Genomic DNA, 24511 nt, shown 5'->3' on the forward strand with positions numbered 1-24511 from the left:
AATAATGAATGCAAATAAAAGTATATTTATTAATTAAATTGTAATTTTCAGGTAAGGACATGATAACTAATGGTCAATTAGGTTAGGTTAGCTACATTATAAATACTTTAAAACTTTGTGGACGGTTGATTTGGTTAGGATAGCTACATTAAAGATAGGTACTGTGAAATCATGTAAACTGTTTCCTAGCGCTGGATAGCTACATATTAAAAAGTTATTTGCTAAGCAACCATAAAATGATTTTACAGTAATTTTAATGTAGTTATACTTACCTAATATAACCAACCATCCACTAAACAGTCTATGTGGCATTTTTATACTGGAGAGAAAAAACGCGCGCTTAAAAATAAAAAACATCCAGGGGGTAGGCGCTCCCGATCGGCTAACTTCGGAAAGGATCGGCATTTGCGGCCATTTGCAGGAGGGTAGCATTGCTGTCGCTAGACTCTTGTAGATGCGAGGGCATGGCCTGAGAGCATCTTGCTCCCTCGAGTAAAACGGCCATCCGAAATACTGTTGCTGGTAAGTAAAACGTGCAAGGATGCTCCGAGAGTTTAAAAGTCAAAAAGAGACTTCGAGTAAAACAGACCTGGTATCTGGCTTCTATTTCCAAGAGGATGTGCGATTGTAATGGTTATCATAACAAAATTTTACCATCTGGTTGTTGTAGTAAGCCGGTTACTATACAAAACCTCCAGCAATCGATATCTCTCCATTAACTAGTTTCGGATAAATTGAGCATAAAAGAGGAGAAAGCTGAAAGAGGTATAATCGTCATTAGAATCTCTAGTATTGTAATCAGGCCTCTGGCTAACTGTTAGTAGTCAAAGCCATTAGAATTTACCATAATATGAGAAAAATCATATGGTTGTTGTGCTTTGTTTAATGTGTATTGTGATAGTGGTTTGACCTAGATAATCGTGGTTTATGTAATAATTAGTAATTATTTGTATATATTTTCTCGTTTTATCAAACTTCCGGCCTATGATCATAATTTTTGAAGCGATTGATCTCCCTGGGCACCGCGGCGAAGTGACATCGCTCAGGGAGGCATGACGCGTGGGTGGTGAGTCTCGCCATGGCCGCGGGGAGCAGGTCGGTGTCGCGCAGCCCCCGGAGGCGGCGCGACGCCTCGCCGCCGCCGGGCCACAAGGGGCGGCTCCGTTCGCCGGCGGGGGGCGGCAGGAGGGACGAGGCGCCGCGACGCCAGGCGTCCGTCCGCCGGACCGTGGACCGCGAGGCGCGGCAGTCGGCGGTGCGGGGGCGCCCGGACGACAAGCCCAGCCGCGCCCACTCGCAGGTACCGCACCCCTACAGTGTGTGTTAGTAGGGGGATGTGGTCGGGCCGGAACCACGGACAGAGGAGAACAGGTTTTCTCTCAAAAAGTTGGACAGACGGAGGGGGTTAGATTCATGAGGAAGAGGAAGGAAATTAGGGAAGTGAATGGCTCGAAGGAGGCTGATTCTGCAAAATAACCTGGGGGTAATATTCTCACAGCGAGGCTTTTCCATGAAGTAATAATAAAATTCTGAAAATACTTTTTTCCGAACTCTGGACACATTCCTATATTTAACATCGAAAACAGTGTTTCTGTTTTTCTACTGTTTTCTTAGAATTCACTGATGATAGATTACATTGCAATAACTGTGCACTGACGTGACCGCCGCCATTTATTCCTTTCCTGTTTGGGTCTGTGTGTGTGTATGTGATTTGGAGAATTTTAGTTAAATTGTGAAAATGGTCAGTTACGTTAAGTTAGCTAGGTTGGCTAGTAATTCTACATAAAAAATACTGTGATATAATGTGAACAGTTGGTTAGGTCAGGATGCTTACGTCTTTAATTGGTAATTCCTAAGCTACCATTAAAAATATATTGTACAGTATTTTTAATGTAGCTATTCTAATCCAACCAACCATCCTCAATGATTCAAAGAATTTGTAACGTAGCTTACCTAACGTAATCGACCATACTCACGATTTAACTCAAGTTCTCCAAATCATACGCGCACACAGATCCACACGGGAAAGCGAAAAATGGCGGCAGCCATGCCAGCGCACATGCATAGTAAGTTAAGTTATAAACTGTGTTTTCTCGGAAACCAGTAGGAATTCAGAAACGCTGTTTTCAGGGTAAATTGAGAAACATATTTAGTTGGATTTTTTTTCCTTCAGAATTTTATTATTACTTCACGGAAAAGCCTCGCTGTGAGAATATTGCCAATGATATGATCATGTGGAACAATGGACAGTCTCTGAATGTTGGAAAGACGAAGGTGGTTAGATTCACGGGGAAGAGGAAGGTTATGAGAGAAGCAGCAGGAGATAAAGGAGGCCACCAGAATCATCTGGGATGGGCAGAACAGGTTCAGCGGGTGGTGAGTAAGGGTAGGAGGGTGCTGGGGTCACTGGCAGGACCCTGCAGGGGGCAGGGAGGAGGGGAAGGGAGAAGGCATACTCCAAGTTTGTTGGGCCAATGAAGGATGAGATGCCCACCTAGCGACCGAGGCAAGGGAGCTGGAGAAGGTGCAGTGTAGAGCAGTGAGGGGGGGTCAAGGGAAGGTCAAGAGGGGGGAATGCATAGTCGATCTGTGATGATCAAAGAGTTGGCTGGGAGGCATTACAGGGGAGGAGAAAGGTGGAAATGCTAGTCAGACTGTATCCCTACTTAATACTATAAATATGAAAGTGTGTTTGTTTGTCCTTTTTTCACACAGCAACAGAGCAACGAATCAACATGATTTTTGACTTGATGTAAGTTGATTTTTTGCACATATATAACTTACTAGCTGCAGTACCCGGCGTTGCCCGGGCTAACCACGTGGAGCTTTATTGTCTGCGAGTTAAAGCAAACTGGATAGCACTATATGACAGTGTGTTGGACATAGAGAAATGTCACACAATTACTGTTTGTATGTTTATGACATGATTTTTTGTTTACCCATGGTCATCGGTTATTTATTATTTATTATTTATTATTAATTATTAAGACCATTAATTGAAATAAAAACTATCCTATCTCTCAAGTTGGAAAAAATTACACATAAATGCCAATTTTCATTGATATTGGTTGACTTGGTGAAGAGTTCGCTGGAAACAAACATCAGGACACTGGATTTATATATATTAAGTTGTGCCTGAGAGTGACATAGACTACATATATTTTTGAAATTCATTTCCTATGGGAGTGAAAAAAGGATGAATTTATTTTCATTCCTCTATGTCCGCCACACAGTCATATGGTAAGGTCTGGCAACTTCCTATCCTTCTCCTTCTTGAAACCCATCAGCTTAGAGAAGCTCGCGGCTGCTAGCGAACTATAGGCGCTAATAACAGTTTAGTTTAGAACTTTGTCAATAGATGGTGTTGCTTTGAATTTGTAATGCGCTATCGTTTGGTGCGTCCAACAAGTCTTGCCTAGAGGTTACCTGCCTTCCCACAAAAAAAGCTGAAGATTGACGTCCCAGTTTTGCTTATTCGTGGCCTTGTTGCACCGAGATTGTGCAATCAATGGGACTTTAAAATAAAAAATTTCCCGTTTTTCAAGTGTGTGTCGTACGGACTTGAAACTCGAAAGTTGTGTTATGTTCCTCACATTGTGATGTGTTCAGCCCGGGCAAGGCGGGGTGCTTCAGCTAGTGAGGGGCTGAAGAGACTGGGAACTGGGGTGCACGGGGCTAGTTAAAGAGGACGGTGAGATCACGAGTGGTAGCTCCAGAGGGGAATGGAAAGAGAAAGGCGTGCTTTCCTTGTTAGCACTGGGGGGGGAGTGGAATGGGCATGAGGAAGGAATGCTGGGAGTGAGAGTGGATGGGATCTGAAGAGATGCCTAAAGGGGATGGGGAATCCTACAGATGTGCGACCCTTGCCAACATTCCTTGACATTTCTGCCTCCTCAGTCTGTGGCATGCCAGGAGCCTGGAGTGTGCGAGGTGTCTGCCACCGTGCGGCAGGCGCGGTCGGTGCGGGGGGAGGACCCGGACCGCTGGCCCCACGACAGGTTCCTGGAGAGCCTGGGCGCCGGCCGCGGGGCGCCCCAGCACCACCGCCACCGCCGCCTGCCAGAGGATGACTTCATGGACCAGCGCCGCCAGGAGCGGGAGCGCATCGGGCTGCTGGGGGCGGCGCAGCTGTGGGGCAAGACCCCGCCCCGCTGCGACGAGTGAGAGTCCCTGCGCTTTCCCTACCTCTTCCCCCCGTTACCGCCCCGTCAGAACACATTCCTTACTAGTTACATATTACATGTTCACATATTCAACATAATGCATAAGTTCTTTTCAAACTGCCTGTTCCAATAACGTACCAATCGAATATATATTTATTCCTCTGTTGCATAGATGATTCAAATATCATTTTGAAATGTCTATGAATGTCAAGTACAAAGTGACAGAATTTATTTTTCACTAAAATACTTCGTTGCACATTTTTAAAATAATCAAATCAAGTCCTTTTCATTATGATTTCAAAAATAAATTATTAATTAATTTTTTTACATTCTATATCTGTGGGAGCATTAATAAACTTCATTTTCTGTACAAGCAGAATGAATCTGTTTTGTGTGCAGAAGCGTATGCAGTTATTTGTAGACAACTGTAACACAGTGTGGCTGACCTTCGCCACTGCCTCTTTAGTTCAAATTTTTTTAATGTATGTATCAAATATATAATCATAAAAATTGCACGTTTAGTTCAACAAACAATGAAATAACTTAGCAGAAGTGGAAATTTTTTTCTCTTTCGTGTGTAAATGTTATTATTTCATACAGTCTCCATTTGTTTCAAATTTGGGATTTTAAAAAATTAAAATTATCCACAGTAGTTGGTGAGGGATTTCTGTTTTGAGATAAACCATTATACTCTTAGATAATGGTGAATAGTTACAAAAAAATCAGAAAGAATGAATCACCTAAAAATAAATTTTTCATTGGGCACATTTTTAATGTCAACTGACTACAGTGAAATTTGTAACTTATGTAGAAGATAAAAAAAAAAAAAAAAACCTATTCCAGAATTTTTTTTTTTTTTCCCCCCGCCTATTTTTGCACATATTTTTAAGTACTGTTAAAATTGTCTCATGATTTTCCGAAGGGCATTATAGTTTGGTATTTTGGATTTAAAAGTTTTAAAGAAAGTACCAAAAGTTACCAAGTCTTAAATTAAAATTGAAAAAAAGCTAGATAATGTGGTTTTTTAGTCTGCGGTCTGGGTTAGCAGGCTTAGTTTACTTTGATATGAGAACTTCCAGTAGTTTGCTGTGTGTCTGAGTGGGAGAATCCATGAGTATTGCTAACTTGTGATTCATGTCTGAATTGCTAAGTACCTTTTTTTATTATGACCACTGAAAAACAATTTGTGTTTTTTTTTATGTACGTGTGGCCTTAATTATTATTATTATTAATATTTTTTAGTTTTTAGTTTTATTTATAAAAGTTACACTTTTTAGGCACGTTATGAAAAAAATATGAGAGTGAATATTTACGATGTGCACACACCATGCAACAAAATTTTCTCAGGATGGAAAAAAAAAAGGCTACTTACAAATAAAACTTATATAGGCAATGTGCTTTTAAATCTTATAATTAAGTGATTGATATTGAATATTGGGCCATGTAATTAAAAACATAATACTAAGTATTGTGAATATTAGTAACAGTGGTTGTGAACCTTTTCAAGTTTATTTATATAATTGAGGTTATATTCCAGTATGTAAAATTTATTTTCTTTGTAAATTATTACATTATTATTTAAATAAATAATTCAAATTAATAATTGGAATAAACAATAAGCATATTTTTTTTATATTAGTTAAAATTTATCTCATTTATTTTACTAAATTAAATAATTAATTTTATAAACAATATGTTAATATTGAATACTGAGTATTTATTTAATTTTTTTAAATTTGATTGAATTTATACTTTACCAACTGTAGTTATAATACCACTCCAGTCCTTGTATTATTTTATTTCTATTAATTATGTACATGCAAAATTAAAGTTTTTTTACTACACCAAGTAAGTAGAACTTATAACGCGCGTACTTAAGAATACGCATCCAATTTTTTTATTTGCACTTGCATGTCTGTATGTTTCCAGTTCGGATGAAATAGACGCGGCTGCCGGTGAGGCGTTGAAGAGACGAGATGCCGACGCCATGTCCGTGGAAACAGGCAAGAAGAAGAAGAAGAAGAAACTCAAGTCCCACAAGAAGAAGGTAGGTCTCTCTGTGTATTGCCGACTAGCTCGGTCGGTTTGCTTCCCGCCAGTGTTTCAGCGGCAGTGCCCTCCGAAGGAAACATGAAATTCAGCAAACCAGAGGTCATTTTTAAAAACCCACTCTCTTGCTTGAAGCTATTTTGCAACAGGTGTGGTGCAGATGTTGTGTGCTCACGATGCATTGTATGTATTTTCGCAGTGCCAGAAGCGCATGAAAAGGCCCGAAGACAGCATTTTTTGGTCATTATTGGTTGAGAGAGGGCGGAGGGGAAGGGGAGTGGAAGAGAGAGGGAGAGAGCATGCATCTGTGTGCATTTTAGTTCGTGCTTTATGACTTAGTGGATGGCATATCCATCTCACTAGACATAACATCCATGCCATTATCACCTATTGATGTGTAAACACCTTAGCTCTCTGTGTACAGCATTTGGCTGGAGTAATTTTTTTGAATGGAACAGAAATTTATAATCACGGTGCTGCCATTTGTGGCGGATGGAGAGAACCAGCATTCATAGAGAAAAAGGAAAACTTTCTAGTGTTAACTGTTCAATGAATTTTAACAAGATAAGACGTATTTTAATAAAATTTCTTGTCGAAAATCAGGTCCAAATTTAGTGTACAGTATTTTTTTTTGAGTGATTTTTGCTTTAATTTGAGCAGTTTTTTCATTATTTAGTTTAATGTTTTGCACTGCAAAACAAATTATTTGATAGTTGACGTAGCTGCCGTGGCAGCGAATTCTCGCGGTGGGTGCGGAAACTACGTGTGTTTCTAGTGATGGCCCGATATTTGATATTCAATATCAGAGATTGTAATATCGGCACATTTTTCAATATCGGACATCGGTAAATACTTGCGATATTTTGATAACCGATGTTCGCTCTCGCCAATAATACTTCTCACATAACCTTAACCGTAATTCCAATCTTATTTTCCGCGGGCGTAATTTATCTTTCTTCACGTCACCATATTACCTAGTAATTCGAAGCATATTTTCTACTGAAACAATTTCAAGCCTATTTCTTCTTTCTGATACTGCAATGCATCCCGACGGTACAATTCTTCCATGTGTAGACAAATCCCAGTCATTAGTGCATATTTATTCGTTTCAGATATTCGCAAAAGTTTTCGCTTGATGAATTTTCGAAGTTTACTAAGTGTACATAAATTGAAAACATAAACGAAAATAATTATGATATGAAATTTAATAAGAGGTGTAGCCGTAAGTAAACACAAAGAAGAATAAAGTTGTTGCTTGATATAACAGGCATTTTCTTTCCGTGTTGTTTCATGGTCGCCAACTACTGTTCTATACAAAGACGTTACGTAAGTTTTACAAAATCTAAAATATGAAACGTGTTTAAGTAGGGCAAGTTGCAGCAAAGGTATTGTGTTGGCTATATTGAGTGCATTGCCAACAACATAAATAAAGATGTGTGGTTTTATAAACTCTGCAGTACGTTTCAAAGTTGTATTGAAATTACTTTTCACGTATTTTTAACGTGTTTTCGCACCAATAAATTGAGTGATACATTTGAACAATGGTCACAAAATTTGCTAATTGAAGACCTTCCTTTCTAGTGTGTCGTTTACTGTGATGAAATTTTTCAAAGGGTACAAAAGTTTGATGTTTTTCGGACGGTATTTTTCGTAGATTACAGTTGAGACACTGGACTAAGTACATGCAGTGACTCGTGAATTTAAATTTAGAGAGCTTATTTGTAGGCCATTATGATAATTTCATTATTAGCATTCATTTAATGTGAATTTACAATATTTTACAAATAATAAAAATAATATACATTCACATAAGTATGTTTTATTAATATTTAACATTTTTCATTATTGTCTCTAACAATACTCCAGAACCACAATTTTATAGAATCAGTGTTAGAAATGAAATATGCCTATTATCAGAATATCGGGTATCGGATCGGTAAATTTGGAAATATCGGAATCAGTATCGTTATCAGGTTTTTGGATATCGGGCCATCACTACGTGATTCACAACAAGAAATGTAGTTGAAAACACAATTTTCATATATTTATCAAGCTCCACATTATTTTAAAGAATTCTATGTTAAATTTTGTGTTCAAGTTTCATCTTACAAGTTTATGTGCAACATGAGAACACAGGAATTTGCTCGTTACCGAGGTTAGATGTTCACACATCGCTGGCTACTCTACTACTGAAACACTCGCTCACATTTTTTTATGTAATATTGTTAATGTGTCAATTAAAGTTTGTGAAAAATCACAATTAATGATGAGTATTGAATTTTAATATTTCTACAAATTGCTTCTAACAGTTTATGAGTTAGAACTTAAATTTTTAATGTTTTAAAGAAGAAAATAAATTAGAATATATATTATGTTAAAAAGTTGTTTTTCAAGAAGCTTAGTTATTGTTTACGTAAGTAATAGCACAAGAATACTGTACATACATCTGTACCTGATCGGGAAATAATTAGTCACAATATATGTGTGTGTGATGCTGTGGCCTGCCACAGCTAGACACCGCTGTTTGTGTTTGTTCATGCACCAGTCGTAGCTTCAGTTTTTATTGCAGGCTTCCTTTTGTTGCAACAAAAATATAGGATTTTTTTTTGACTTGATAATGTCTTATAAATCGATGAACGCCGGCTGCACGCACGAAAAAGTGTCACGTTCCGCCTGAGCCGAGCGTGCAAGAACCGGCCAACCACCGTGCAAGAAAATCTTCTATAATATCAAACAGATTAAGGCGGGCTTTTTAACTAATTGTTGGTGATTATATTTAAACAAATTATTTAAATTAAATTTGCAAAAACTGTAAATAATATTTGAAAATTAAAAAGTATGCAATTTTTCATCAATGTTTTCGTATGACGTTATCACGTAAAATTATCGTCCGTAAACCGGCTTTACAGACAACCCCCCTTTATTTTTACTTTGTTTGGTTTCGAGTGGCCCTGATTGAATTGAATGTTTGAATGGTTTGCAGAAGAGCAAGAAACACAAGAAAGAGAAGAAGAAGAGAAAGAAGCGGAGGAAGAAGGAGTCGTCCTCCAGCAGCGACTCTGCGGACTCTGCCTCGGACGAGGAGAAGGTGGAGCTGTGGGTGGAGAAGAACCGTGAGTTGATCGCAGTTTGTTAAGTTGCCTGCCCTGCACAGTCCTGCTGTTGGTCTCGCTGCTGTACTTGCAGCGTTGAGCCCGCATGTTGCATCTGTTGCAGGCCCTGTGGGTCTTTGCTTGAGACATTCAATACTTTTAAAATTATCACACACTAGCAACCCGCCCCGACTTCGCACGGGTGCAATGCTGATACTCAATATACTACAGAATGTCTTTATATACCGGCACCCCGGCCGGTACCGCCACAACCGCTATGTCCCTGCATTTTAAATCTGTAATATCTTCGAAAATATTCATTTAAATTACATGCTGTAAAGGGCCATATTGATCTATATTAAAGGCACAATGTATTTAAGGTACTTAATTGGATAAGGATTAATGCTGTATTGCTTACAATCACTTCGTAAATAAGCCATTATTTCTCGTAAAAAGTAAAGGATAAAAACTGGTTATTGTGGGTTATCCCTAAGAGATAGACATATACCATCGACCTTTTTAAGGTGTTCAATACTGTAGTACATTATTTTTGATCTATCTCGTAGGGTTCAGCCAGCGTTTGCATCGTAAGCGCAAAAAAATGTATTTACGACTTCACATTAGAAACCTTTAAAATTATCAGTGTTTCTCTACTATATTATGCATGTATTATACATATAAACCTTCCTCTTTAATCACTCTATCTATAAAAAAAAACGCATCAAAATCTGTTGCGTAGTTTTAAAGATCTAAGTATACATAGGGACAGACAGACAGGGGGAAGCGACTTTGTTTTATACTATGTAAGGATTAAGAAAAAAGGGAAAATGTGACTACATTACGAATAAATTTTTCATTGAAACACTTATTGGTTGGTTTTGCATAGTAAAATACCGTCATAATTTGGAACAGCATACAGCTTTGCCTGAAAACTACTTCTGATAGGCCCAAGTCTTTAGCAGTTACGAAAATGGTAATCTTACTTCCCCGTCCCACTGCAGTTTTGCATTGATGATGTTCAGTCAATTCAAAGCATTTCAATGACAGGCTGGAAGAGACATGAGACAGTAGAAGTTCAGTTTAAACACTATTGAAAGAAGTTTTTTTTTTTTTAAATGAGAGTTTTGTAAATGAGAAGCACCAAAGCAGGTAAGTATTAGTAAGAAAAAATGGAATTAAAGTTATTCTGTATGTACACGATGCTTTTTTGTCGGCTTAAATTTACTGCTTAATGTGTTCACGTGTTCAAACTTCAAAGTAAAGTATTCATGAAGTGTTTTTTATTATTATGTTGCTTAAGGCTGGATTTATAAACTATGCAAGAACACAAGAAGCCAAGAGACAATAAGTTCAAAAACGACATTTTAAAATTCCCTGTTTGTTAAACTGCGCAAAACATTAAATTACTGTACCTGCATGTACCATTTTTCATCTCCTTGCATTTAGACTTGTATGTCTGACAATTTTTGAAGATAAGTGTTCCTAAATATTTTGAAAGATGCAGACTTTATGTAAACTTTCATACATCAAAAGAAAATGTATTTTTTAAATCAAACTATTGGATAATTATTTTGGGATGGTGCTGTCTTGTGCCTTGTGTGCTTTATAACAACCATTATCTTTTGTTGGTTCTTAGCATGGTTTATAAACTTAGCCTAAGTTTGCACTTAATCTCTAATTAAAGAAATCAATCCAATGTTTGTGATAATTTATTATGCCACTATTTAATGAAATATGTATATCACTTTAGTCTGACTCAACAATAACACTCTATTGATGGCCTTGCCCATGCATCACTGCCCCAAAAACTCTTTCACCAACTTCTCATTCGCATGGTGTGTCACTAATGCTGCCTCAGGTCTTCCTCTGTTCAGCTGCGAAGCCTCCGCAGTCTTCTCGTCATCTCCTTGGGAGGTGTTGGGGGGTTCATGCACTTGTAAAGCCCGCGGAACTGGCCGAGGAAGAATCTTGTTGCTTTCCGACTGTGCTGTAAGCATGTGTAAACGACCAGAGAATGTGTCCAAGGTCATTAGCGTTGTTCGGAGCGCCCAGGCGATAACAGAGATCTACGTGGAGAAAGGGCAGGGATTGACGTTTGTCAGTACATAGTTGCTTGCGTGACGAGCGTCATGATTTAGCAGGGTTTTTTTTTCTTTTTAATTGTTTGACTGTTTGCATTACCTGCCAACATTTTTTTTTTTTTATGAATGGGAGACCCACATGTGTTACTGTACATATGTCAATCAAAAGAATTTTTTTTCTTATAGTGTAGCTAGTTTTATAAAGGCCTACTGTGTGATACATTGTCATTTACAAGTACCTACTGGTACCTAGTCAAAGAGCATTCAAGTGTTATCTATGTCTCAACCTAAAACATTTTACCAATCTCTGCTGAAAACACACACACATGGAAACACACAGCGCTATCAGTCCGGCAGGAGAGAGAGGTATAAAGAATGGAAAACCCTGAGCGGAGTGACCGGCGAAGATGCAGGCACTGACGGACTGGAAGCAGTCGAGGATGAGGATGATGGTTGCGGAAGGAGTGCGGGAGAGGGGGGCGTGAGCGCAGGGGCGGAGGGCTCCGGCTCGGAGGACGAGGACGGCATGGTGGGGCCGGTGCAGAAGCAGCACGTCACGCTGTCCCAGAAGGACTTCGGCAAGGCGCTGCTCCCCGGGGAGGGCGCCGCCATGGCCGCCTACGTCGCGGAGGGCAAGAGGATCCCGCGCCGGGGGGAGATCGGCCTCACCTCCGACCAGATCGCTTCCTTCGAGTCGGTCGGCTACGTCATGAGCGGCAGCAGGTTCGTGCGTCACCGCGCGGCGCTGTCATCCCTCACATTTTCTCTTTCAAACTGTTTGGTTTTTCAGTGTACATATTTCGCACTGTCAAATAGAGCCATATCTCAAAAATTGTGAAATTGAGTTAAGATCGCCAATGGAAACAACATCTGCTAATCTTACCAATGTAATAAGGCCATGCCTGAATTTTGAAAAAATAACGGTCAAAACACGATGTTGCGATGGACGCAAGTCTGAAATTTAACCATGCTATTGCAATAATATAGCTTCTTGTTTAATTGTGTTAAAAGTTTCTACTTTTGACATGTGGCCGTGTTACTTTGACAGTACGATTAGTCCATTATTTTTGACCAGTCAAAACATTTTCTCAAAAAATTAATGTGAACAGTAAAAAAAAAATGTTTAATATATTAGGCACTTAGCTTTTTTTTAAAAAAAAAATGAAATTGTTGTATTATGTTTTTTGTTAGTGTCAACATCAGTTGTATAATTTTTAGAGTGAAAATGCCTGTATTTTTTTAATATTTACTTAGGATTAAATTATAAACTACACAAGTCACAATAATGCAACACAAGTATTGTTCAACTTCCAACTTTATTGTGTTTCGGCTTGTGTTTCCGACAGCCCATTTTTGAAGTTAAATGTTTCCGAAAACTTTTAAAGACCCATAAGTTATGCCCATGATGTTCTTTTTATCATCATCACTTAATAAACATTCACATACTTGAAGAAATTAACATATTAAACTCTATTTATCATGTATTTTGTTTTCATGATAAACTTGAATCATTAAAAGAAACCTGGGGTAGAAGTTTGGTTTCTACTGTTTTACAATTTTAAGTTAAAGGGTTTGGTGATGTCTTGTAACTTGCGTGCTTTATAAACAGCTATGAATTTCTTGCGTTGGTTACATATTGTGCTATAGATTTGTTTCGTTTCTTGTAGTTTATAAACCCAGCCTTAGTCAGCTAAATAAATTTGATTCACAAAAGTATATTTTGCTTCTTCATCTCATCATACTATGTGAACCACGCAGCTTAGACGATAAGATCTCCCATAGTTGAGCGGGCTCCAGACCACTGGGATATTGACTTGGTGCTGGGGGTTGGGATTGAACCAAGCAGAAGAGTGGTTCGAATCCCGGTGTAGCCATCCTGATTTCTCCCTCTCTCGTGCTGATGTGATTTCATGGTGCATTCCTTCTCCAGTAGATATCCCTGCACTCTCTCTCTCTGCGTGTATTGGCGTTGCAGTCGAGACGTTTTCGCCCAGACAAAATAAACAACTGACTGGTAGTAAATTCAGTGTACAACTGTTTGCTGTCGACAATCTCGTTGAGACGCTGTTGTGCGGCACAGGCACCGGCGAATGGAGGCGGTGCGTATCCGCAAGGAGAACCAGATCTACTCGGCGGACGAGAAGCGGGCGCTGGCCATGTTCAGCAAGGAAGAGCGGCAGAAGAGGGAGAACAGGATCCTCAGCCAGTTCAAGGAGATGGTCAAGAACAAGCTGTCGACAGAGAACGGCAGTGAGTAGTAGGGCTGCATCTGGCTCACCTGCTCCGGTGTAAGATTACCAACTTGTAGCTGTCCACCAATATCTTACCTGTCATCATTGGCATTTTTTTTTTTCTTTTTTGTTTGCAGTATTTTTTCCTTGTGATCAAAAATCTAGTATTTACAGACAAGATTTTATGGTTTTGTTTTTAGACCAATTTTGTTTCTAAAACATGATATTTCTGGGTTATTGTTATTATTATTTTATGAATCATGCTTATTCATAAAGATAACGCATTATTCCACAAATATGACACTTAAATTTTTATTGATACTTGTTTCAACAAACCCAGTCATTTTGACTGATGCTTGATGCACTTTTACATTAATTACAATATAATATAATAGTTTGTATAGAGCATGTTTAATTTATCGGAACAGTAAAAATAAATCTGCAAATATTTGTACCAATTTTGCAATGTAAAATTGAGTTTTAATGTAGCCATAGTAAATTTAAAAAAATCATCCATTCATGCAAAATGAATTACATTGAATTCAATAGACCGTATTTACTCGCAAATGAGTTGCGCCTTTGTATGGGTTGCACCCTTAATTTTGGGCCAAAAAATCTAACTTTTTCACGGTAAGAATTACCCTCGAATATGAGTTGTGCCATAAATGTCTCCAGTATAATACAAGTTAAGTCTTTATGGTCAGTGCCTCAGCTCACACATTCACGTACTTCCTTTCTCTCTTTTCAATAGGTGACAGACTTGGCTTAATGACATAGTTCATGATGCTTTACACTCACTGCTGAGATAGTTTAATTAAACAATTTATGTTTACTCGTGATACATTTATTAAAAACAAACACAGGCTAGTTATTTAAGCATATAGTCAACCATGACAGTGCAATGTTATTTCTTTTTACCCGAAATGGAAAATTTGCATATTGACGCAGTACATTTGTTAAAAAAATCGGCATAAAATCTGTGACCCATAAGCAGGTAAATACGGTACTAAAAGATGTTATTGCAATTTAAACTAGTGTTTTTATTTTCAAATGTTGATATTTTATGATTTTAGTTGCATTTCAGTGCTTTGTGATGTGTTACCTAACTTAAAATGTTTGTGGTATATGGTACAGTGATATTTCTTTTCGGTATTATTTTGGTTTTATCGCTATTCACCATATAATCTTGTCCATACTATTATTTATATATTTTCTCTCTTCAATTTAATTTAAAATAGAATTGAAATGATAACTGACCTGTCAGTAAAGAAAGGTATTGAGTGTGCTGTTCTGCTGTAAAATATTGTGTATAAAGTTCTATTGTCTCTTAGTTTTTGGTAAATGCTGATTATGTAACCCACCAACTGTTATAACCAAAGTAAAAATTAAGTGTTCTTATTTCATAGAATGCATTTATTTATAGGTTGAGGAGTACATGCAAGTATAAAGGTATTCATAAAAATGGTTTGTTATTGATAATACTATTCCTAAATCAAAAATTTCAACTCAGCATGTTGAATGCAAGTGTTTAAATATCAATAAGAAACTAAGAGGAATGGTTTCACTGCTCTATGAATGTTATAAGTTATTCTTATAAACTATCATAATTAGTAACTTTGTTTCATATATGTACATAATACTTAATTTTGGAAATATTGCTGGTTTTGTAATTGATGTTTTGATTAAAGTGCAGTTTGTTGTCAACTTACTTTCAAATGTTTTATTAAAATTTGTCAAGTAGAGTTTTAAAAAATGTTTGAATATGTCTTTATTTAATTCTATCAATAATTAGGTAATTTATTAAATATTCCATTATTCATTAGAAATACTGTTATTGAATTATATTAATTTACTTAGGTTACAGGTTATTTGTTCAATAATTAATGCATCATTCCTTCAGTAATTATGTACATTTTTGACTTCCATTTGGATTGAACTGTTTTTTAATCATGTCCATCTGTCCAGATTTATGTTCTTCATTAATATCTAAATTAATTACCTACTCCAAAAATAATGGCAAATCATCCTTCCCCCCCCCTCCCCAAATAACCACCAGTAATTGTTTAAAGGGATTACCTTATCAAAGCCCATGAACCTCTCTCTCCTCTCTGCCAGACACTATATCTGCCTCAATATCGAGCTGACCCCTACATACTGATCTCCCTCCACCGAAAAAACAAAATGTATGTTTCTTCTTCCTCTATGTCAGAATCATTTTCACCCACTTTGAAGCTCAACCATTCTTCTTGCAGAGCTTATAGGTGTTGTACCGTTTTTCAGCATTTAGCTGGGCGTACAATAGTTTTTGTTTAACTTAGTTTGTGTACTATTTTTTTTTTTTGTTTTGGCAAACTGAATGCTGGTTTATTTTTAATATTTTCTGTTATGGGGGTAATTTATTTGTAATTTTTGTCTTTAAGTGAAGGTATGTTTTGTTTAAACCATTTGTATTGTAATTTATTATCACATAATAATGATCTAATTTAAATGCATCAAGAATCAAAGAAAAGAACTCTAAACAACTTTTATTCTTTTAAAGTTTAATTAATTATATTTTGGTCAAGGCAGTATGCTATTCTGTTTTTGGAATTATTCTTTAATTGTGCATTTGTGACAATGTTTTGTTAACTGTGTAATGCCATCTATGGTGACTTCCTTCTTCTTGGCGACCATCATGTGAATAACAGTGGTGTTATTTTCTCTAATTTATCTACCGCATCCATGCGTTAATTTCAAGTTTGGTTAGCTGCCAATTGGGTGAGTTTTCGCAGATTTCTCTGGAAATCATGCTGAACATTTATTCTTAAATCTTTCATCATGTAATTAGTCTTTGAACTGTTTTTATAGCGGCCCATGAGTCATGGATCAGGAGAAATTTTCCTATGCCGGCCATGCTATGAACAGCTTGTAAGCCTTGTTCGGAATGGAGGATGTTCTGCTCCACCTTTTCTGGGGGCTACGGTAAGCACTCACTCATGAGTTCAGGAAAGTGATTCTTCATTTTTCATACTTCGCATAAAGCATGTTGTTTTCGTCTGAACATGTGGACAACCCACCAAAATTTATTTTATAATATTTTTTATTCATTTGATTTTATTTATTTTTTTTTGCTAACATATAAATTTATGAATTAAAGTACCATTTATTAATTTTAATGTTTTGGGGCCCCACCTTTGAAAATTAGGTAACAAATGTAACAAGTAACTCAAGATACTCTATTTATTTAATCTATATGGAGATTTATAAATAATTATGTAATACTGTAATACAAATTTTGTTTTTCATATTAAATATAAATGGTGGTCTGAAAATGTGTTATTTAAGTATAAAAAAAATAGAAACTATTACCCTCTAGTTAACCTTAAAATTTATTTCTTTTGTTTAATTTTGTGAGCTGGTTGTTCAGTCGGCCTACCTTTGTACCTAACTACTTTTCCACCTTAAGGTAGGACACCATTGAGCATAAGGTTCAGGGAAACTTACACTGCAGGCCTTTTTCGGAATGGTTTATCCTAACCAGGCTGGGAAAGGTTGGTAGAAAGTTCTGGTAGCATGCTGGGCCCATAAGCCAGAGGTCCGTTGATCGTAACCAAACTCTGCTACCAAACTTTCTACCAACCTTTCCCAGCCTGGTTAGGATAAACCATTCCGAGAAAGGCCTGCAGTGTAAGTTTCCCTGAATCTTAGGCTCAATGGTGTCCTACCTTAAGGTGGAAAAGTAGTTAGGTACAAAGGTAGGCCGACTAACAACCAGCTCACAAAATTAAACAAAATAAATAAATTTTAAGGTTAACTAGAAGGTAATAGTTTTTATTTTTCCTATACTTAAATAACACATTTTCAGACCACCATTTACATTTAATATGAAAAACAAAATTTGTATTACAGTATTACATAATTATTTATAAATCTCCATATACATTAAATAAATAGAGTATCTTGAGTTACTTGTTACATTTGTTACCTAATTTTAAAAGGTGGGGCCCCAAAACATTAAAATTAATAAACGATACTTTAATTCATAAATTTATATGTTAGCAAAAAAAATAATAAAAACAAACAATGAAAATATTATAAAATAAATTTTGGTGGGTTGTCCACATGTTCAGCCGAAAACAACATGATTTATGCGAAGTATGAAAAATGAAGAATCACTTTCCTGAACTCATGAGTGAGTGCTTACCGTAGCTTCCAGAAAAGGTGGAGCAAAACATCCTCCATTCCGAACAAGGCTTACAAGCTGTTCATAGCATGGCCGGCATAGGAAAATTTCTCCTGATCCATGACTCATGGGCCGCTATAAAAACAGTTCAAAGACTAATTACATGATTTAAGAATAAATGTTCAGCATGATTTCCAGAGAAATCTGCGAAAACTCACCCAATCTTTAAATTACTGCATGGATGCGGTAGATAAATTAGAGAAAATAACACCACTGTTATTCACATGATGGTCGCCAAAAAGAAGGAAATCACCATAGATGGCATTACACAGTTAACAAAACATTGTCACAAATGCACAATTAAAGAATAATTCCAAAAACAGAATAGCATACTGCCTTGACCAAAATATAATTAATTAAAATTACCCCCAAAACAGAAAATATTAAAAATAAACCAACGTTAATTTTGCCGTAACAAAAACTAGTGTACGCCCAGCTAAATGCTGAAAAACGGTACAGTGTTGTTGCACAGTTTTGCATCTGTTTGGCATAGTAATTACAGAAAGTTGTATACTATCATAAAAAGGGGTGGAGGCCCCTTGAAGGCAAGTTATAAATACGTGTGTGGGTCGCCCGCAGTACAATGGCTGTGTTTCACCTGTAAAGGTTTTGCTTTCCGTGGAGTCAGGTTTATATTCCCGGGTTCTAGTGCCGCAATATAATTGAGAACCGGGACCGACGTTGCTGTTTTAATTCGAGGCATGGCAGTGGCAGATCCACAAATTGCAATTGTGATGGACCAACGAGATGGATTGCAATCCAGCCTTCCCTGTACCTGTCTATACTATCACATGAATACCTTATTGGTTAAATAAATTAGAATTTTAAATTAAAAAATTACATAGATGGATCTTAAAATTAACTTGGATACCTTTCAGTAGGGCCTAGGGGAAAATAATTTTGTACGGTGGTTTACTTCGTACAGATTTCGGAAATAAAATGCTTGGGTAAGGGTAATTATATAAACACTGATAAAATTTAATAACTATAATTTGAAAAAAAAAAAAAAAAAAAAAGACTTCTTCCTTACACATTTTCACGAAACCATAGAAGTTGAATAAGGAGACCTGCAACAAAATGTGAATTACAAGCAGCTGGTATTTATCACGAGTATGATTTTCAACCGCCAACCACACTGATGTTCACCTGCTCTCTCCGGTTGGTTCCGGCAGTGACGCTACTTCCTGGACCGTTCTGCCCACTCAGTCCAGCTGCCCTTGTAGTTGAAGACACTGAGAACACGTGACGTGTGATGTTAGTCCCCCTCCCCTCATGCAAGGCAACTGAGGGGGGGAGCATTAGAGCACACACTAACACTTCGGGCCACTAGGGCAACTAAACAAGTAGGGAAAGGATTGTCAGGGAATATTTAATTATAATTGAAACACTAAGATTATGTTTATAACAAATTAAATTCTATTATTAAACTACATATCAACATTATTACACACATGTATTTGAATTCAAGAAGTTAATCTGACTGATGCGTTACTTATTTTACGTACTAAAATCCATATGAAATAAATTATTTACCAATCTTTCTGCATCTACTAGAGAGGTACAACTGTGTTCAAAAACTGTTCACATTTTTTTAATTGGCTCAGTATTTTAATATCCAATCATGAAACATGTTTATAATGCAACAATAAAGTTATTGTGGTAGTGTTCGCAGTGTGGTAGTGTTCGCAGACAAGAAACTAACACAAAAGAGAAGATTTAAAACTAAATAACAGCGAATAAGAGGAGACAAATTGTTTGATTATGTTATGTTTAATTTATTATTCATCAAAACACTAACAAGCATTGAAATAGCTATAAGTCTCCAAAAATGAACCACAAAATTGTAAGTGAATCACTACTAAATACAGAGAAAAGAGGAGAGAAGTCGGTATTAAAAAAAGAAATGAAGAGCATTATTATTTTGCCAAAGAATTTACAAAATCATAAGGGACAAAAATAAAACGGCAGTGAATTTCTCTCTCGCTTCTAATGGAAAAATATGATATTTTCTTGTTTCTAAGAGCCGCCTGGAGGTTAGGAAGGGCTAAGGAAAGTGGGCATGTCCGGGTGAACCCAGGACGGAAGACAGGAACGCGGTGCCGCGCCGGGACGTACTTGCAGTAGCCGAGCGCGGCGGCGGTCTGCGTGGCCTGGGCGGCTCGCCCGCCCAGGCGGCACGAGAACACCAGCTTGTCCGTGGGGCGCGGCTTGGCACGGCCGTACCGGGCCCGGAACTGCTCGTCCGTGAGGTCCCGCAGAGCGTGCTCCAGTTCGCCCACTGCCAGCAGACAAGTTCCCGTCACACTACCCGGCTCGCTGGCAGTCAAGTGTTTCAAACTCTCGCCTTGTGCAGGGCAGATAATCATAACAATTTCCAATTATCATCAACTTTACCATTTGTTGGTTTTTCTTAGACCATAAAAGTGTCTTTTGACAGTATACAAGCTTAAAAAAATCAATTCTAAACACCAATTTTTATTTCACAGAAGAAACTATTTGTAACAGCCAAAATTTTTAGTATTAAATGATAAAATTATGAAAAAAAAATTATTTTTGAAACCGAAATGGTGTCTTCCAGTTAAATTTTCTTAAAAATAAAAATTGGCTATGTATTATCAAATGATGCTCTTGATGAAACAAAATAAGAAAACGTGTGTCCAAAATTCTCGTCCCAAATTTCCCTTTTCAAAACTAAATTTTTTTTTCATGCATTTGAAAATTTTTACGTCATATTATGAAGTTGTCTAATACATACTTTCAAGCTCTTTTTTGTTCATCTGGCAACAGACCACGACGACAGTGCTAGCAGCAGATACTGTGCATTGGGGAGAGAGAGTGAACACCCACTAAAATGCACACTGCAGTCTAAGGAAGAGACACAGTAAAGCATGGCCCACTCCTGCACACAGTTCACCAAGCAATGCAATCCTACAACCTAACACCTAACTGAAACAGAAATGTTCAAATACTTTAACAGCTTAAATTTGTTTCCTTTATACACTTCACTGTCTCAGGAAGTAGCACACCTGTGACTCGGAGAGAACATGTCGCAGTAGCACAATGCTCGTAGGTGACACTAGGTGCATGACAGCATTTGACTTCGTGGCAGGCACGGGGGAGAAAAAAAATTTTTTCAAAAGTTATCATTAACTTTCAAGCAATAACCTAACATGGAAACAAGCACGAATAAAATCCTAAAAAATAGTGATTTTTTTTTATTTCGGTTATTTTTGTGGCCAAAATTAGTTAAATTAATAATGATGGGTTTATTAAATCATGCGAAAATATGATAAAAACCGAACTGTTTGTTAAAACATCACGTAACACAAATATGCTGCTTATTAATTAAATAAAATAAAATTTTAACAGAATTTTTTCAAATCAATTTAAGTGTATACATTAAAAATACAAAATTTAATTATTATTTTGTATATAATTAAAAACAAAATATAATTACTCAAACTACCCAACTGATAATGGGCCTCCTTTTACCTTATTTCTGTCTAAAAGTTTATATTATTTAATTTAAACAAAAATTCTTGCTAATTGATTTTTTTGTTCTGAGTAACATGTGGCTTTTACAGTGTCTCTCGCCTGCCAGACATTTTCTATGTTTTTTAGCAACAGCCTGTTTATACAATCCATAACATGTTCGTTTTATTAAATGCTCAAAGGCTCAACTTTTTTTGCTTCTTATAAAAAAGAATTAAATATTATCAAGTACAGTATATGTTTACGTGTTTAAATTTAAACAAAACTAGGTAAAAGGAAATTTTCAAAAGAAATCATTCTGTAGAAAAAACATCACAACTGACCCTAGAAACAATGTGTATGCCTAATTGCCTCTGAAACTGCATTTCATTTCATCAAGGTGTGGCTTCTGCAAGGAAGGCATTGTAACAAACTATACACCCCCTCCCAATTCCACTTCTTTTTCCCCCAAAATCCCCAAAAACCATATATATGTGATTAAAATTGTAGTTTTATATATATATATATATATATATATATATATATATATATAAACTACAATTTTAAACACATAAGTATGAATAAACACACTGGAAAGACAGTGTCACAGAAGAAGAGGGAAGACAGTGCAAGTCGGTTCCTTAAGGAGTCCAAACTGAGCCAATGGAACAGACGACCGCGGCTCACAGTAAACAAACAATTCAATAAAGGAAATAATATAAGTTATTAAACAAATTTAAAAAAAAAAATTCTTCAGATGTCTATGGCGTATCTTAACAGCATTTTCCAGGGTGATTTAAAGAAACGCTGGAAAACCTAAATCAAAATAGCTGGGGCCAATCATCCACACCTCTTTTGGTCCTAAATACATGAACGTTGGACAGCTGTGCACATAGTATTTGTAAAAAAAAATCAAATTGGCTATTTTAAACATTTACCATTCAAATAATTGAAGGTGCATCAGTGGCGTAGCTAAGGTGACTGGCGCCCCTGGCCAGACTTGAAAATGGTGCCCCCTCTTGGATTAAAACAGGGGGGGAGCGTTTAGTAACCGCGAAACCGTCGCGGCGGCGGCGGCGGTGGCGGCCCCCCCCCCCCCCCCCCCCCCCGGCTTCGGCGCCCCTGGCGTGGTACATCCCTGCCACCCACCTGCTACGCCACTGAGGTGCATTGGCTTTTTAAAGTCTTTTCATACCACTCCCTGTCAGAATTTGCCATGAAATTAATTAATCCATTGAACTCCCCCTGCTGCGTGCTGCCGAGACGTACGAGGGACGTTGACGCTGGTGGGGATGGCCCCCTCCCGCAGCTCCTCGGGGTTACGCACGTCCACGATGAGGGCGGACTTGTCCTCGATGAAGCCCCGGACCTGCTCGTACGTGACCACCCTCACCGCCCGCTCGGGGCACGCCGGGGTCGCCATCGAGCTGTACGGCTGCGCTGGCGGCGCTCTGGGGCTAGCTGTCCGCTGGGCTGCAAGGGGACACGTCAGTCACGAGCTCCTCACCCAGAGAACACTTAAGCTATTTACGTGTGTTTTGTCGCGAGACAACTTTGTAGGCAGGTAACAAAGTGTTCTGTAGTTCAGTTAACAAGCAGTTTGAATATATTTTTTTATATTTTCGATTTTTAAATTAAAAAAAATTTCACGTTGATGGTCAATTTGTTTCAATATGAAGAATATTACATAATTTATCCATAAATTATATGGATGAATTATGTAATATTCTTTATAAACCCACCATTAAGTCATAAAAAGTTTACTTCTGACTTGTTTCTAGACCACAGAGCAGGCTCTTATTATCTGCATACCATTGACTGAATTTTATACCCATTCTGGGAATTTTTAACTTAAAAGCTTTCTCCCTTGAAGCCTAGATATGTACCGGTACTGTATATTTGGCTGACGACAAAGTTACATGAAATTAATGCACACAAAATCATTACAAAATAAGAATTGAACATAACCTGCACAAAGTAACTGTATTTGCTACTATATTATCAAAACAATAATATACTATACTTTTCAACAGCAAGCATTCGGGTACTTTCTTCAAATCATACAAATTCCAACGAACTGATAACAAAATTAATTTATTGCAATTTCGCCACATTATTTCGTATTTCAGCTGTCAAACCCGCTCTCAGAACTCTTCCGAAACCATTAAAATACATACAATATTCCTGACCATATTACTGGCTATTTTTCAATTAGAGTCTATTTGTATAGTTTTTATTTTGGTAAGTCTGGCGGGCGTACTGACTGGCTCAGAAAAAAGCTTCTTGACGATAAACCAAAATTCCCAGGTTAGATTCTCCGCCAGGTCAGGGTTTTCTTATTTACATGGAATGATCAAACACAATTTTAACATTGTTTTGGGCGTAACAATATGACGACGGTGAGGTAAGAACTTCCACTACGTCAGAGCATTTCATCTTCTGACAATTTCTAACTCCATGGCTAAAGTCAAGCTTATTTTTAAATAAATTAGTTTTAAATCTAGTGCCATACCGCCCTGGGTAGTTTTAGAAGCTGGGGATCCAGCCTGGCCAGTAAGATAAAGTGCTGAGCACTGAGAAAGCCCGCCCACACCATGGCTACCACGCTGATTGTATTATTACAATATAAAAACTAAAAGTGATCGTTTGTTGCAGATTAGCATTAATTGGCCAGCACTCCTTCACTCTATAATACCGTTTTTTAAATGTTCTGTTTATTTTAAGGACATATGATTCTTTTTATTTTAAATGTGTACCACGATTTCACTTCCCATCGTTGAGCCTGGTGCGATAATCACGAGTTCCTGTTACAGCCATAGCAGTCCAATCACATGGAGAGCATTCAATTATTGTTCCAACTGATTTATACAGTACATTAATTTATGTTAAGAATGGTTTCTTCTCTACATCCACGAGCCTACTAGCTTTTTTTTTTAAATAGGCTATTTCTAGTTTCATTTTGGTTAGTTAAACTGTCTATGCTTTTGGCAGTGTCACCTACGTTTCGGACTGGCTTTGCCTGTAATCTAAATTTCCCAGCTTATTGTTTCACCTATTTCACACTATTGCAGTGTTACAGTTAAATTGCTGGAAGCTTGACATTCCACATATAACCCATTTATCCAAGAGGCTATCTTGCCAAATAACACAGTGGACGAGGCAGGGTTTTCTCAGGATATCCTTAAACAATTGCAAATAATGC

At 37.3% G+C, this 24511-nt stretch overlaps 2 protein-coding genes across 4 annotated transcripts; one reads left to right on the top strand and one right to left on the bottom strand.

The window, feature by feature from the left end:
* Window positions 1-834: 834 nt before the first annotated feature.
* Window positions 835-15324, top strand: LOC134542813 (NKAP family protein CG6066). Its single transcript, XM_063387358.1, has 6 exons — window positions 835-1300; window positions 3952-4160; window positions 6093-6210; window positions 9196-9325; window positions 11877-12108; window positions 13466-15324. Exons 1-6 carry the CDS (start codon window positions 1079-1081, stop codon window positions 13641-13643), a joined length of 1089 nt encoding a protein of 362 aa, XP_063243428.1. The 5' UTR covers window positions 835-1078; the 3' UTR covers window positions 13644-15324.
* LOC134542814 (rhodanese domain-containing protein CG4456-like) lies at window positions 12683-23457 on the bottom strand. 3 transcript variants are annotated; one of them, XR_010076855.1, is made up of 6 exons: window positions 23333-23457; window positions 22579-22782; window positions 19954-20116; window positions 18985-19070; window positions 18869-18905; window positions 12683-13616 (listed from the first exon to the last, which is right to left on the bottom strand). XR_010076855.1 is itself a non-coding variant. In XM_063387359.1 (5 exons), the coding sequence occupies exons 1-4, from the start codon at window positions 23421-23423 to the stop codon at window positions 19016-19018; spliced, it is 513 nt and encodes a 170-aa protein (XP_063243429.1). In that variant the 5' UTR covers window positions 23424-23457; the 3' UTR covers window positions 12683-13616; window positions 18985-19015. The 3 variants fall into 3 exon arrangements, 2 of the variants coding, with proteins under 2 accessions (XP_063243429.1, XP_063243430.1); XM_063387359.1 differs by lacking the exon at window positions 18869-18905; XM_063387360.1 differs by lacking the exon at window positions 12683-13616 and having other exon boundaries at window positions 18811-18905.
* Window positions 23458-24511: the final 1054 nt, after the last annotated feature.

This window comes from Bacillus rossius, assembly GCF_032445375.1.
Source record: "Bacillus rossius redtenbacheri isolate Brsri chromosome 9 unlocalized genomic scaffold, Brsri_v3 Brsri_v3_scf9_2, whole genome shotgun sequence".
Taxonomy (NCBI): domain Eukaryota; kingdom Metazoa; phylum Arthropoda; class Insecta; order Phasmatodea; family Bacillidae; genus Bacillus; species Bacillus rossius.